The sequence below is a fragment of the Nicotiana tabacum genome, chromosome 7 (genome assembly GCF_000715075.1).
Source record: "Nicotiana tabacum cultivar K326 chromosome 7, ASM71507v2, whole genome shotgun sequence".
NCBI lineage: Eukaryota > Viridiplantae > Streptophyta > Magnoliopsida > Solanales > Solanaceae > Nicotiana > Nicotiana tabacum.
The window spans coordinates 132,673,636-132,688,809 of record NC_134086.1 but is presented as its reverse complement, the minus strand read 5'-3'; the positions used below and the strand labels follow the sequence as shown (position 1 = coordinate 132,688,809).

Sequence of the window (15,174 nt, the reverse complement as noted above, 5' to 3'; positions counted from 1 at the left end):
AATTTTTTGTATTCACTTATTAAAAGAAGTAGAAATTTATAATTATCAAAATAGAAAAACTGCTTCATTATTATTCAAAAACACATACTCCTATTTTTCTCGTCAAACACCTCAAATTGTCAAATGGAAGTGAAAAGTATCAAATATATATATATTTTAATATTTCTTCTAATTTAGGAGGATGTATAGTGTTTTTATACTTATTCTTTAGGATTCGAACTCATAACCCAACGATTGTGGGCGGAGGTGTTTTACTAAGTAAGTGAAAGTATTTATTATCCTTTTTTTTTTCTTCTGAAATTACAAGCCAAACTGCAATGATGATACCCAATTTCTCTTTTAAAGCTTGTACATCCATTATTCTTCACCTGATTTGCACCTTTGAAAAACACAAAAGCTACTTTACACAGATCACACAGATCACACCACCCCCTTTACTTTTCGTCGCACCTATTGTTCTTCTCCATTGCAAATCTCGGATTCCACTCCTTCATGCTACTACCTCTCAGCTCTACTCATCAACAATGGCGATCATAACCGAAGAACCAGACTCACCTACTCCACAGAAGAACCAAAAACCCCTTAAAAAACCCAATTCAAAACCTCCACAATCCACCTCCCCAAATCCCACCAAACCCACAAAAACAACAAATGCAACAACAAACCCACTTCATTTCTGGTTCTATTTCACCATTTCAGTCTCTCTTATAACCCTCATATTCATGACCCTCATTTCTCTTTACCCACAAGACCTTAAAACATGGTTCCTTAGCTTGCCTCCTAACCTACGCCAACACTACTCTAAAGGGCAAAATATCAAAGTTCAAATCACCCCTAACCAGCCACAAGTTGAAGTCTTTACTATCCAAGAAGGACCCTCAAAGTCTTTTGATCATGTACTTATTGTACATGGTCTAGGGTGTAGTTCTTTTGGGTTTCAAAAAGTTGTTAACTTTTTGGGGGTTAGAGGTGTTCATGCTGTTGCTATTGATCTCCCTGGTTCTGGGTTTTCGGATAAGACGATAGTTGTGGAGGAAGAGAGTGTGGGTGATGGTGGGGTTTTAGAGAGGTTTAGGGATATGTATAGTGAAATTCAAGAAAAGGGTATCTTTTGGGGGTTTGATCAGCTCGTTGAGCAGGGATATGTGAACTATGAGGAAAATAATAAGATCAGGGTTTCGAAAAGAAATGTCGTTAAGGCCATTGATTTGGGACCTGAAGAGATGGGAAAAGTGTTAGGTCAAGTGATTGATTCAATGGGATTGTCACCTGTGGATTTGATTTTGCATGATTCTGCATTGGGTTTGAGTGCTAATTGGGTTTCGGAGAACCGGGGATTGCTTAGAAGTGTGGTTGTTCTAGATAGTGCGACGAGTGGAACAGCATTGCCATTGTGGGTGTTGGAAATGCCAGTTGTGAGGGATGTTGTTTTGGGATTTGGATTTGCTTTTAGGAGATTACTTGGAACGTGCTGTTCGAAGTCGGTTGGTGACTTGGAGGCTGAGGGTCATAGGATTCTTTTGAAGGGAAGGGATGGAAGAAGAGCTGTTGTTGGGATGGGGAAGAGCCTAAACTGTAGCTTTGCTTTGAATGAATGGGCTGCTTTAGATGGTGTGAAAGGTCTACCAATGCAAGTAATTTGGTCTGATGCCCTGTCCAAAGAGTGGACCGAGGAGGGACGTCAAGTTGCTGATGCAATCCCACAGGCGAAATTTGTCACTCATTCTGGTGGGAGGTGGCCCCAGGTGAGGATAAAGAACATGAGTATTCATTTTTGTTTTGTCTGAAAATGTTAATTCCTATAAATTTAAATGAGTTTAGGGCGAGTATCAAAGAGATGTGTGTTTCGATCTGCTTGACGTATAGAGTGGAATTGTAAAGGTCATAGTTTTTGGTGAAGATGCCCGAATGAGGCTCCCTCAGATGTGGAAGTGTAGGCATGTGTGATAGTTTATTCTTATTTATATGCTAACATGATTAGTCTTTCTCTTGAAAATTCTGCTGAGAAAGCATATAGCAGTCAAATAACAATGCCAAACAATTTAAGGCTGGTTGAAGATCAGTTACTTTAATTTTTCTTGACACAAAATCTAGAAGAAGATTCTCCTAATATTTTCACTTGAAATATGTGTCTTGAGGCCAAATAGCTCAAGCAGATATAGAAAGCACTAAAAAGTATCTTTTGTTTCACTTTTATCTTTAGAGTAAGGATTAAAATACCATGTTGTGATGAAAGAAGCGGGACAAACTTGATAGACGATTGTGGATGACTCGGATTGAGTCATACATGCAACCATGGATACTTTTTTTACACCTACTTGATGCTTGTTTATGAAATTATTAAATTATGAGAAAGAAAAAAGAATACCCAAATTGCTAGCTGGATGGTCCTGTGCTGCATTTCCCCTCGTCGAATAGCATAATAAGTTAAACACAGGGGCTTATGACTTCTAGCTGAATGCTCCTTAATTCTGGAGAAGTGTTTGGCAATAGCATCCTTAGTTAATATCATGATTCTATTCATGTGCTAATTACCAAATCTGTTCTTCATCCATTTATTTGCAGAATTGTTCATCACTAGCGAAGTTAGTCTTTTTACTTTTTGAAGATAACAATTTATTGATTTGATGGGAACCCCACATACAAGTTATAAATGAGTAAGTACTTATAAAAACATAAATAAATGAATGGAATAAGTGAAGTTATTGTTTGACCATATCATCGTGTATGGCGATGTTACTCGTGCTGTAATGATCAAATCTTTTCTTCATTCACTCATTTGCTTAATATGTAGTAAGTGAAATTAGTATACTTAATAAATAAATAAATGAAATAAGTGAAATTATTATTACTCAAGCCGAGAGGGGTATTACCACATCTTGCACCTGATAGCTTTAAAAATGAGTTCCTTAGTCCGTTAAGCTTCTCTTAGTGACTGCACTATTGATATTTAAAGTGACATTTCTCTATTTTTTTATTAATGGCTGCCGATGTGGAGACTACATCATCCAGTCCCGCTGATATGGGGGTGGGAATTGGCTGTGATATTACACTCTCTCCCTTATCCTTCTTTCTCCCCCATCCACCTCATTACCACAACCACCTACGCCATTGCCACCTTAAATGTGTTTTTTGCATAACCTTATGTTTGGTGATAAGGTTATTACCTATGTGTTTATTTGTATAATTACGCCTGGTATCATCAATAATATCCATACAGGACCATAATCATCACAATTTGGTACATCTTTCTGCTTACTTATTCATTTTCTATCTGGAATTCATCTTAAGGCAACTTCTTCTTAATAATCCTCAAATCATGCCCTTAACTAGAGCCTCATGAAGCTTTTTGTCACTTTATGAGCTCCATTTCATAATTTGGCCTGATTGGCTGCTTTCTCGCGGATAAATTCCAGTCACACTTGTTTAGTGCTTTCCAGTTGTAATCTACAGTGGACATAGCTTATTGACAAAAAAGAAAAGAGAAAATATGCAATTCCGTCCTTTAGCAGATTAGTCTCATTTGCAGATCAAATCACGAGTACTCGGAACTGTACATGAAAGGCAGCCAGATTTTCTTTATGACTTTAGCAAAGCCTCTTCACACGTAGTGTCTGTCTGATAAGTTGTGAAGGCTGAGCTTTAAACTTTTCAACTAACTGCTTCTTGGTCTTGGACCAAAAATGTTTGAAGAGTTCAACTCTCTCCTCTCTAGTCCAAGTCTTTGGATAGCCATTTTTAGATGCGTGCAATTTAAATACACATTGTCAGTGACCGTCTATGTTGTACGCCCGTCTCAAAGGTGGGGTCTCTTTTGTGCAATGATCATGATGCACTTTTCTTGTTTCTACGTGATCTGGATATAAAAGTATAGCCTTGTCTGTTGGTATAGTAGTTTACCTATACCGCTACACTGATGTGTAAAGGAGCATGGATATGGCATCAGCTGTGTGCTGTGCTGTGAGCCTGTGAATGAGATGCTCTTCATGTTTGTTCATACAAAGGAACTCGCATAATTTTCAGAAACTTGTCTTTACTTGATTCATATGCATTCCTGTTGATACCAAAGTTTTACCATTTTTCCCTCTAAAGTTTGAACTTTGAACTATACAGATGCTATAGGGCTAATTTCTTTTTGACAGCAGAACTACTAATAGCTTAATTATATATGTTGCTGAAAGATGATCTAAAACACCTTGTTGCTGATTTTTAGGAGCATAATTCTGAGGAGATAGCTGAAAGCATCTATCAATTTGTCTCCTCCTTGCCTAAGTCTGTGAAACAAACTGAGGAAGAACCTGTACCTGAACATATCCAGAAGATGTTTGATGAAGCACAGAGTGGTGATCAACACCACCATCATGGTCATGATGGCCATGGCCATGGCCACGAGCATGGTCATAGCCATGGACATGCTCATGCCGGATATATGGATGCATATGGGCTTGGTCAGGGGTGGGCCATGTGACTTGCTTTCCATAAAATCATCAGTGTTGGCTTTTTCTAAGTTTTAAGACTAGAATAGATTCATACCATTAAATTCTTCCTCTTTTCTTTTTTTCCCACTCTAGCTGCAGTTTCATAGTGGTACCTGCTCAGAGTTTTTCTGCTATCTAATTTTTGTTATTGTATAAGTGTTGTACTATGCATCCGATCAAGTTGAGAGTCTGTAATGTAGTCCGAGGTGTAGGCACACTGATGATTGGCTGTTACACCCTAAATCCTTCAAATACATTTAATCTCTTTGTAATATGCATACTTGTGTGCTTAACAACTGTGTCCAGTTTCTGCTTTCGACGGTCCATCCAAAGCATCAAAGCGGAACTCAAACTTTATGGCTAATTGTGATGACCCGCCATGTCAATCGTGCCACATAGGCACAATTTGACATATATTAATATCATGTGGAAGCTTACATAAGAAGAAGGCTAGCATTTGTGAAAAGATTCTAGAGGTATGGACATTTTCCTTAGGAAGAACCTAGATCCTTATGGATTTGCTAAGAAAGTCTTTGGTAGGCTTGTAGAGAATTCTAGAAAAAGCCCTTATGTTGTAAATATCAAGGACTTGTGTAATAATTAATATTTACTCACTAGCCCCTACGAGACTAGTATATAAAGGGGGTCATTCATTTGTAATTCATCAAGCAAACAATTCAAGTTTTCTCTAATACAAAGCTTCCTTTAACAATTCTCTTGTGTTCTTTCTTCCATTCTCTTAGCGATCTTGAGTGTAGTAAGACTGACTTGACATAGCAAGAACGTGAGCAAGTTGTGCAAGATCGTGAGCGAGTTGTCAAGTGCCGCATGTGTACTTAGTTAACAACTAAGGACGCGACAATGTGGTATCAGAGCGAAAGTTTCAACTAAGGGAATGGCGAACGACAGAGAAATTAACGCTGCCAACACCCAAGCCAACGTCATCCAGGATGCTGCTGGCAAGAGCGGTCGTAGCAAAAAGAGGAATACCACCAACGAGAGTCAGGAGGTGCCACCTGAGGTTGTGTCAAACGAAGGGCTTACATCCCAAGAACCATCTGCCACTGAGGCGAGCGAGGATGAAGTGGAGGTCCTTCTAGAGGACGTTTCGCTCGGTAAAGAGTGGGTGATGAAGATAAACACGGGGATGGACGCCGTGGAGATCTTAGGCCAACGCTTGGGGAAGGTGGAAGGCACCCTTAACGTTCTTGAGGGGCACACTATTGAAGAGATTGAGAGTATCCGAAATGACTTGGAGGGACGTACACAGACTGAGATGGAACTAAGGCAAACCATCAAGGCCTTAGAGTGTAGACTCATGGAGGCTTTGAGTACTATCGATGCTATAAAGGCAAAGAAGAGTCATTCGAGGAGCATGTCAATGCTGGCGTGACCGAGGTAGCCAACAATGTTGTGGTGACGAGGGAGGCCAAGATCGAGGCTCCCAAACCCCCGGTGTTCAAAGGTGTTCGTGATGCACAAGAAGTGGAAAACTTCCTTTGGCACTTGGAGAACTACTTCAGGCACAACAAAGTGAGGGACGACGAGGCCAAGATCAACACTGCGGTATTGTACCTCCCAGAGACTGCCATGCTATGGTGGAGAAGGAAGATGGCCGACGTGGATAAAGATCTATGTACTATTAGCACATGGGATCAGTTCAAAGCGAAGTTCAAGCTACAGTTCTTTCCAAACAATGTCTTGTACGAGGCAAGGCGCAAGCTTAGGGAATTGAAGCAAACAGGGAGCATACGTAACTATGTCAAGGAGTTCACTACCCTTATGCTTCAAATCCCCGACCTGACCAATGATGACTTGTTGTTCCACTTCATGGACGGGTTACAAAATTGGGCTAAGCAAGAGTTGCAACGCCGACAAGTCACTGCTATAGACCAAGCTATAGTGGAGGCCGAATCATTGATGGATTTCAGGCATAACAAGCACAACAAAGGTAATGTCAAGGAGTCAAAGGTTAACAATGCCAAAGGTGGGGGAGACCGTGGCAAAGTCAAGGAGATACAACAACAATACTCCAAGACTCAAGATTTCAAAAAGTCGAGTGGTCGTCAGGGCTACGCCGAGAAGAAGGCGCAGGTCGAGAAGAAGGGATGCTATATATGCGGAGGGCCACATGGCTTCAGGAATTGTCCTGACCTCAAGAGCCTCAGTGCCATGGTACGTGAGCGGAAGGATCAGTCACAAGGAGAGAGTCCGGGAACCGCACAGTTGGGTATGATCGGAGTATGTGATGCTGTCACGAAACAAGCTATCCAACCTACCGAGAATGGCAATCAGTACGTGGATCTCACCATCAACAACAAGCCCGCTCGTGCAATGGTGGATACTGGAGCAACTTCATAATTTCGTGATTGAGGCTACCGCAAAGAGACTAGAATTGAAGCTTGCTCCAACTAACTCTCGCGTCAAGACCGTGAATGCCGAGATACAGAATGCTCGTGTGGTAGCTAGTGGAGTTGGTGTCAAATTGGGAACTTGGAAAGGTATGACAAACTTTACCGTAACCGCTATGGATATCTTTGACATCATACTGGGGCAAGAGTTCTTTAGACATTGTCATACTTTAATCGACCCCTACCACCAACGTCTCTTGGTTATGGAGCGAGAAGGAGCTTGCATGGTACCTACAGTGACTATGCCACACAGACAAATCCAAGCACAACTCTCAGTATGCGGGTTGTCAAGGGGATCAAGAAGGGGGAGCCGACGTTCGTGGCAACCATTGCAAGTCTAGAGGAAGACAAAAAATTTCAAGAGACATTGCCGCCTTGCATAGAGAAGTTGCTTAAGGAAAACAAAGATGTCATGCCCGAGGAGTTGCCTAAGCACTTTCCGCCCGGGCGAGAGGTGGATCACAAGATTGAGTTGGAGCCAGGGGCTAAGCCACCCGCATTTGCCCCATATCGTATGGCACCTCCCGAGCTAGAGGAGCTCAGGAAACAGTTGAAGGAGCTGCTAGATGCTGGTCACATTCGCCCATCAAAGGCACCTTTTGGTGCACCAGTATTATTCCAGAAGAAGAAGGATGGATCGTTGCTTTTGTGCATAGACTACCGAGCACTTAATAAGGTCACCGTGAAGAATAAGTACCCGATCCCGCTAATTGCTGACTTGTTCGATAGACTTGGGCAAGCCAAGTACTTTACCAAGGTGGATCTTCGAAAGGGCTACTACCAGGTTCGCATTGCGGAAGGGGATGAGCCAAAGACAACATGTGTGACGAGATATGGAGCCTTTGAGTGGTTGGTGATGCCCTTCGGCTTAACCAATGCACCGGCCACATTTTGCACCCTTATGAACAAGATTTTTCATCCCTACCTTGATCAATTCATGGTAGTCTACCTAGATGACATAGTCATCTATAGCAATACCTTGGAGGAACACATGGAGCACTTAAGGAAGGTTTTCCAAGTCTTGCGGGAGAACGAGTTATACATCAAGAGAGAGAAGTGCGAGTTTGCACAATCAAAGGTGAACTTCTTGGGCCATGTCATTAGCAATAGCGAGCTACGCATGGACGATGCTAAGGTACATGCTATCCAGGAGTGGGAGGCACCCATAAAGGTAACTGAGTTGAGATCCCTTCTTGTCCTTGTTAACTACTATCGTCGGTTCATTAGTGGATACTCAGCAAAGGCCGCACCATTTACTAAGTTACTAAAGAAGAACAAGCCATGTGTTTGGACGGAGCATTGTCAAAAGGCGTTTGAAGGCCTTAAGGCAGCTGTAATAGAGGAGCCAATCTTGGCATTACCTGACTTTGCCAAGACTTTTGAGGTGAACACAGATGCCTCAAAATTTGCCATTGGGGGTGTCCTGATGCAGGATAAACATCTCATAGCATTTGAGAGCCGCAAGTTAAATGGAACGGAGATGCGTTACACAGTACAAGAGAAGGAAATGACTGCCATTGTGCATTGCCTTCGTACATGGAGTCATTATCTGCTCGGGTCGAGGTTCGTGGCCAAGACTGATAATGTGGCTACTAGCTACTTTCAGACACAGAAGAAGCTCACACCAAAGCAGGCTAGGTGGCAGGATTTCTTGGTCGAGTTTGATTATGCGCTGGAGTATAAGCCGGGCAAAGGTAACGTTGTAGCCGATGCCTTGAGCCGGAAAGCCGAGCTTGCTGCAATCACTTCAGCGATGTGGGATATTCAGGAGGCTATAAAAGAAGGCATGCAATATGATCAAGCAACCAAACAACTTATCGAGTTAGCCAACCAGGGCAAGACGAGACGTTTTTGGGTAGAAGACTTACTACGGGTCAGCGGGTCTATGTGCCTAAGTTTGGAGATATTAGACGACGGATTATAAGGGAGAGTCATGATACAATGTGGGCTAGTCATCCAGGCCAACATCGCACCAGGGCCTTGGTTGAGTTAGTCTACTATTGGCCACGCATGCGAGATGATATAGAATGTTATGTGCAGACTTGTCTTATATGTCATCAGGACAAGGTTTAGCAACAACAACCCGGAGGACTTTTGGAGCCACTACCAGTTGCAGAGCATCCATGGGAGAGCGTGACTATGGACTTTATCACTTGCCTACCAAGGTTCGACGGTTATGGTACTATTATGGTGGTAGTGAATAGATTTTCCAAATATGCCACCTTCATGCCCGCCTCACCAGGTTGCACAGCCAAGGAAGCCGCTAAGCTATTCTTTAAGAACGTGGTGAAGTATTGGGGCTTACCAAAGCATATAATCAGTGATCGAGACCCCCGATTTACTGGAAACTTTTGGAGAGAATTATTTGACATACTTGGTACGGAGCTGCACTTTTCTACTAGTTTCTACCCACAAACGGATGGACATACGGAACGAGTCAATGCCTTACTAGAATGCTACTTGAGGCATTATGTAAGCGTACATCAGAAAGTTTGGGCAAGGCTCATAGGCATCGCCCAATTCTCTTATAACTTTCAGCGGAGTGAGTCCACGAGACGGACACCATTTGAGCTAGCCACAGGCCAACAACCACAAACTCCACATTCCTTACCAGCCGCGTTCGAGGGAAAAAGTTTGGGGGCTTATCATATGGCCAAAAGATGGGGGGAGCAGCTCGACACTGCTAAGTCCTACTTGGATAAGGCAGCTAAGAAGATGAAGAAGTTTGCGGACCGTAAGTGCGTCCCACATACTATAGAGTTGGGGACATGGTCATGGTAAAGTTTAACCCAAGACAGTTCAAGGCACTACAGAGCATGCATCCGAATCTGATTCGCAAGTATGAGACATTTAAGATCGTTGCCAAGGTAGGCAAGATCTCATACAAGCTTTACATGCCATCGTATATTAAGATCTACCCTGTCTTCCATGCCAGCATGCTTAAGCCATATCATAAAGATAAGGATGATCCGAGTAGGGGCCAATCAAGTCGGGCGCCAATGACTATCACCGCCTCGCATGATCGGGAGATTGAGGCTATCATAGATTACCAGGCCAGGCGAAAACAAGGGCAAAAAGCCACCGCTATGTTCCTCCTCCATTGGAAAGGGAAATCACCGGAGAAGGCCACGTGGGAACGATATGAAAACTTGTGGCAATTCAAAGATAAGATCCGAGAGTTTATGTAGCAGCATTGCGCCGCGATCGTCGCAATATTGGCTGGGGAGAGTGTGATGAACCGCCATGTCATCATGCCACATAGGCACCATTTGACATATATTAATACCATGTGGAAGCTTACATAAGAAGAAGGCTAGCATTTGTGAGAAGATTCTAGAGATGTATGGACATTTCCTTAGGAAGAACCTAGATCCGTATGAATTTGCTAGAAAAGTCCTTGGAATCTTCTAGGCTTGTAGAGAATTCTAAAAAAAGCCCTTATCTTGTAAATATCAAGGACTTGTGTAATAATTAATATTTACACACTAGCCCTTAGGAGACTAGTATATAAAGGGGACCATTCATTTGTAATTCATCAAACAAACAATCTCTCTAATACAAAGCTTCCTTTAACAATTCTCTTGTATTTTTTCTTCCATTCTCTTAGTGATCGTGAGTGTAGTAATGTTGACTTGACATAGCAAGAACGTGAACAAGTTGTGCAAGATCGTGAGCGAGTTGTTAAGTGCCGCACGTATACTTAGTTAACAACTAAGGACGTGACATAATGCTTCTATATTTTCCTGCCTGCTCTAATCCTCCCTCATTATTTGTGACCGAGTAATACCCCTCCAAGACATGCACTTGTGTGGTAGAAGAAAAAGAGTTGAGACTTTAAAATAATCAAATTTTGTATTCAACAAGATGGGAAATGCACTCAATGATGTGGCAAAGTTCTCAATAAAGTGGGTTGAGAATTTTAGGTCATAGCTTCAAATCCTAGCGTAGACAAAAATATTAAGTAATTTCTTCTCATCTATCAAAGCCTTGATGGATAGAGTTACAACAACGATAACAATATATCTAGTGGAATCTCACAAGCGGAGTCTGGGAAGGTAATGTGTGCGCATATCTTACCCCTACCTTAGAGAGGTTATTTCCGGTAAACCCTCAAGAATAGTGAAAAAGAAACAGTAAACAGATAGTTGCAACAATAAAGTAATATGCACGAAAACAAACAACTCAGTGTGCATTAACAATGAACTAGGAATGTGACCTTGGTGGATAGAGTTATCCGGTACATATTGATGGTGGGAGCTCACATGTATCCCGTGGATTAGACATCATCAGAAACTGAAACCAATATACAAAGAAAACAACAAAGAAGGGGGCGATCTTGTCAAATATGGATGGAAGTAACTATTAGAAAATAATAAACAAAAATGGCTTTGAGGCGTGAAAATCGACTGTCCTTAAAGAGTTATCGCATGTATACTAATTTAGGGAAAATACAAAACAATTTTTTTCAGGATACAACAAAGCCTACAATAATACTTGTGATTTTCTATGCCACTTCGTTAGAATTCTTGTGTCTTGTTTAACTTTAGGATGTCTTGTCTCACAAACAAACATATTTGGTTGGACCCTTTCATAACAGACATAATTATTTATTCGAATTTTGAATTTAAAATTCAAATAAATTTGATTTTTCTGTCACAAAATAAAGTAATTAATTTTAGGATCCGACCCGGCCCGCGCCCAACCTCCAAGTCCAAATCTTTGATTATATAATTATATAATATATAAATATATAGTGTACTTAATTGCACACACTTAAAAATATGTGTTTTAAATCAAACACATAAAAAGGACAAGTGCTTAAAAAGCTCCAAAGGGAACTTCTCTTCCAATGTGGGAAGAATCTCACTTCCAACTTTTCAATAACAAACTAACTTACAGTAACTTTCAAGTTTTTGACATTTTAATGATCTATGATCTACCTCTTTCTGTTGTAATTTCTTCTTTTGAAAATGTAGTCTAGGAATTATGTACTCTTGACAAATCAAGCTACGTGCTAGACTTTATTAGTCATAATATTAGTTTTTCTTTTCTTTCTAAAAAATATGGCCAGCAATAGCATTACGTGTAATATATAAGTAACATATAATTCACATTTCAGGTTAAGCGACTTGGAGCCCGGTTGGACATAATAAAATTTTTCCTTTTTCCCGAATTTTTTTTTTTTTTTTCGAAATGAGCGTTTGTTCATAAAATTACTAATTTTCACATGAAAATATATTTTGAAATTTTTCGAAAATTTTAAAAACTCCAAAAAGTTGTTTTTCAAAATTTCCATTCAAATCACTCGTAAAGCTTCAAAAACAACCCAAAATTATATTCATATCCAAAATTTTCAAATACCATTTTGTCTTAGAAATTTTTTTTCACTTTTTTTTTTTTTGGAATTTTACCGTTCTTATGTCCAAACGCCCACTTGATATCTGTATTTTGAAAAAATCAAATCCCCACTTGTACCTTTTCCAACACATAAATTTCCCCTTTTATCAACTCGCTAAAATTCATCCGCGGTGCAAGTTAGTCCACACCTTATCCAAATACGCGGTATGCGCACAAACACCATTATCTGGCCATGGGATGTTGCTGTGATGATGACGAACAGCTTCTACAGCCACTGAACCCTTCCGACATCCAAAACTCCGTTCAAATCCCGCCGTCTTCCTCCTCAACCTCCGTCGTGAACGGCGGAGACACCGTGATATCTCCGATGAATTCCAATTTTTCTGCCTTGATATGCCACGACACTCTACGCGCCATCCTCGAGAAACTCGCTCTCCCAGACTTGGCGCGTGCGGCGTGTGTGTGTAGGATCTGGAACATCGTAGCGTCCGATCGTGAAATGCAGACTAAGGCATTTAAGGATCCTTGGAAGATCAAGGACGTCATCGGGGATCCTACCTCCGGTAGTTTCTGGAGGGATAATAGCCTCTCCAAATTCGCCATTTCTCATCGCATCGTCCGTGGTGATAACGTTGCTAGCCTCGCCGTCAAGTACTCCGTCCATGTATACCCTCTCTCTGTCTCTATGTGTATTTTCTGTATGTATATATTTTTTTTTCACATTTTTTTTTTGTCCTTAATTCAAGGTTTGATTTCTAAGTCTAAGGTGAATGATAAAAATGTTGAAAAAACCGGTGAAAGAATGAACTGAACTGATTTCTAAGTCTAAGGTGAATGATAAAAATGTTGAAAAAATCAGTGAAAGAATGAACAGGAATAGAATAAAATCATAGACATTTTTTAGTGCCGGAGTGTTTGTGTTTCCAAGGTGTATGAGTGAAAATTGTTTTGTGTGATCGTTGTTTTCACTAATGGTCTCTAAACATAATGGAGAAGGTTGACAATAAGCTACCAGGAGCAAGAAGCAGCGCTGTGAATAATTATGAGAGGCCTTCATTTCATATGTTATTATAATTATAAATGGATAAGCCATAACTTGTTCTTATTCTTTTAAACTAATCATTTGTGCTTGTAAGTGATGTGGGTTTCTACTTGGTTAACAGCTTGTTTGGATGGTTGTTCCCTATTGTATCGTATTGTATTGTTATCCCAAAACAATATTTGTTTTGATTGTTTCATTAAAATTAGTTGTATTGTATTGTTAATTCCATTGTTCTGAAACAACGAAAAGTCCCTTTTTTTAAACAACCGATTTGGTTTGGTGGGATTGTTTCTTATTTTTCTTTCCAATTATGCCCTAACTTATTACTCCACAATTCCATTTTACCCTTTACCTTTTTTCTTTTTAACTCCAAATCTCCAACCTATAACCTACTTTGTTTTTTTCCAGAACTTCTACCGCCAACGTTAAAGGTGTTTTGCTGTCTTCAGTTTTATTTTTTCTCCTATTTTGCTTTTAACTCAATTCTAATTAGCTGAGCTCCTTTGTTTTGCCTTTTTCTATCTCGCTCCTTTGTTCTGCTTTCTTAAGGTCTTTTGCCTTCTCCTGTTTTATTTTTTAAAATTATTTTTATGCATAATTTTTTATAAATTTAATATTTAAACAATTGAGGGTGTTTTAGTAAACTTATTAGTTACAGTGCAGTACGATACAATCCAAACAGCAAAATATTATTTAACAATAACAAACAATACAATCTATCAAAACATTTTATTCATAAAACCATACGATACAATACAATACAACATTATAAAACGATGGGGGACAATGATCCAAACAGAGTAAGAATTTCCTTTAATTGGCAGGTCATGGATATAAAGCGCTTGAACAATATGCTGAGTGACCATGGTATATACTCGAGGGACAGGTTACTCATTCCTATTAACAATTCAGACTGCCTCATCAATGGCACTTGCTATATTGAGCTGGATATATATGCAAAAAGGGAAGTGGCAGTTTTGTATCTGGAAGGTGGCCCTGATCCAAAGCTCACTACAATGTTACAAAGATTGACCTCAGAGAGGAGCAAGAAAAAGGTGATCGACTCCCTAAGGAGAAGCATGCAAGTTGATGGTGAAACTGCTCAATATTACTTTGCTGTATCAGATGGTGACCCCCGATCTGCTTTCTCAGAATTCTCTGAGGATCTGAGGTGGGAGAGGGAGGTAGGGTTCACTTAACTTGTACATGTCGAAATAGTTGATCCTTGTAAAGATGTGTGAATGGAGAAAGCTACTGGTAATGCGTCTCTGAGTTGCATTCGGTCCTACAAAGGAATAATGATCCTTAGAATTGCTGTTACTGCCAGCAAAACATCAACAACTTTATTCACGTTGTATGTAATTCTATGTAGTCAGATACATTCGGCGGTTTGTTGCTCTGTAGAAGTGTTGAATTCCATCCACATTCTTGTAAAATTTACGCCTAAATGAATGAAAACTTGTATTATCCGTAACTTCAGCTGGACTTACTGCTACATCAACTCACTTGTCAAAGAATTGTGGAGCAACAGCCCCTTTTGCCCGGTTAAATCTTTTGCTACAGAAACTGGACGAGACATTGTAGTGCCATGGGTGATCTCTTCATTTCTCCTATATGAGCTAACATTTTCTGCAGAACTGAAACCAATAGATTCTTGAAACATGCAAGCAATGCTCATTTGCGTATAGTCAGAGCAACGCAAAACGTAAGATTGCTTCTTAGATGATCTCGGGAGCATCTAAACAGAATTCTCTATCCACCTAGAAAATAGATCCCTAGAGAGGATAAAATAAAAGAGAGAAAACAAGCACGATATACCATTTGGGCTTTGGTTCAATGGTAACAGCACCCGTGATGTGTGGGTCAGGAACATAAAAATAAAAAT

The 15,174-nt window shown here is 40.3% G+C and overlaps 2 protein-coding genes across 2 annotated transcripts; both read left to right on the top strand.

The window, feature by feature from the left end:
• The first annotated feature begins 301 nt into the window (after positions 1 to 301).
• Positions 302 to 4,767, top strand: LOC107802785 (protein AUXIN RESPONSE 4-like). Its single transcript, XM_016626353.2, has 2 exons — positions 302 to 1,745; positions 4,214 to 4,767. The coding sequence occupies exons 1-2, from the start codon at positions 318 to 320 to the stop codon at positions 4,466 to 4,468; spliced, it is 1,683 nt and encodes a 560-aa protein (XP_016481839.2). The 5' UTR covers positions 302 to 317; the 3' UTR covers positions 4,469 to 4,767.
• Positions 4,768 to 12,331: 7,564 nt separating this feature from the next.
• LOC107802784 (F-box protein At1g55000) lies at positions 12,332 to 14,763 on the top strand. Its single transcript, XM_016626352.2, has 2 exons — positions 12,332 to 12,911; positions 14,114 to 14,763. The coding sequence occupies exons 1-2, from the start codon at positions 12,480 to 12,482 to the stop codon at positions 14,486 to 14,488; spliced, it is 807 nt and encodes a 268-aa protein (XP_016481838.1). The 5' UTR covers positions 12,332 to 12,479; the 3' UTR covers positions 14,489 to 14,763.
• The last annotated feature ends 411 nt before the right edge of the window (positions 14,764 to 15,174 follow it).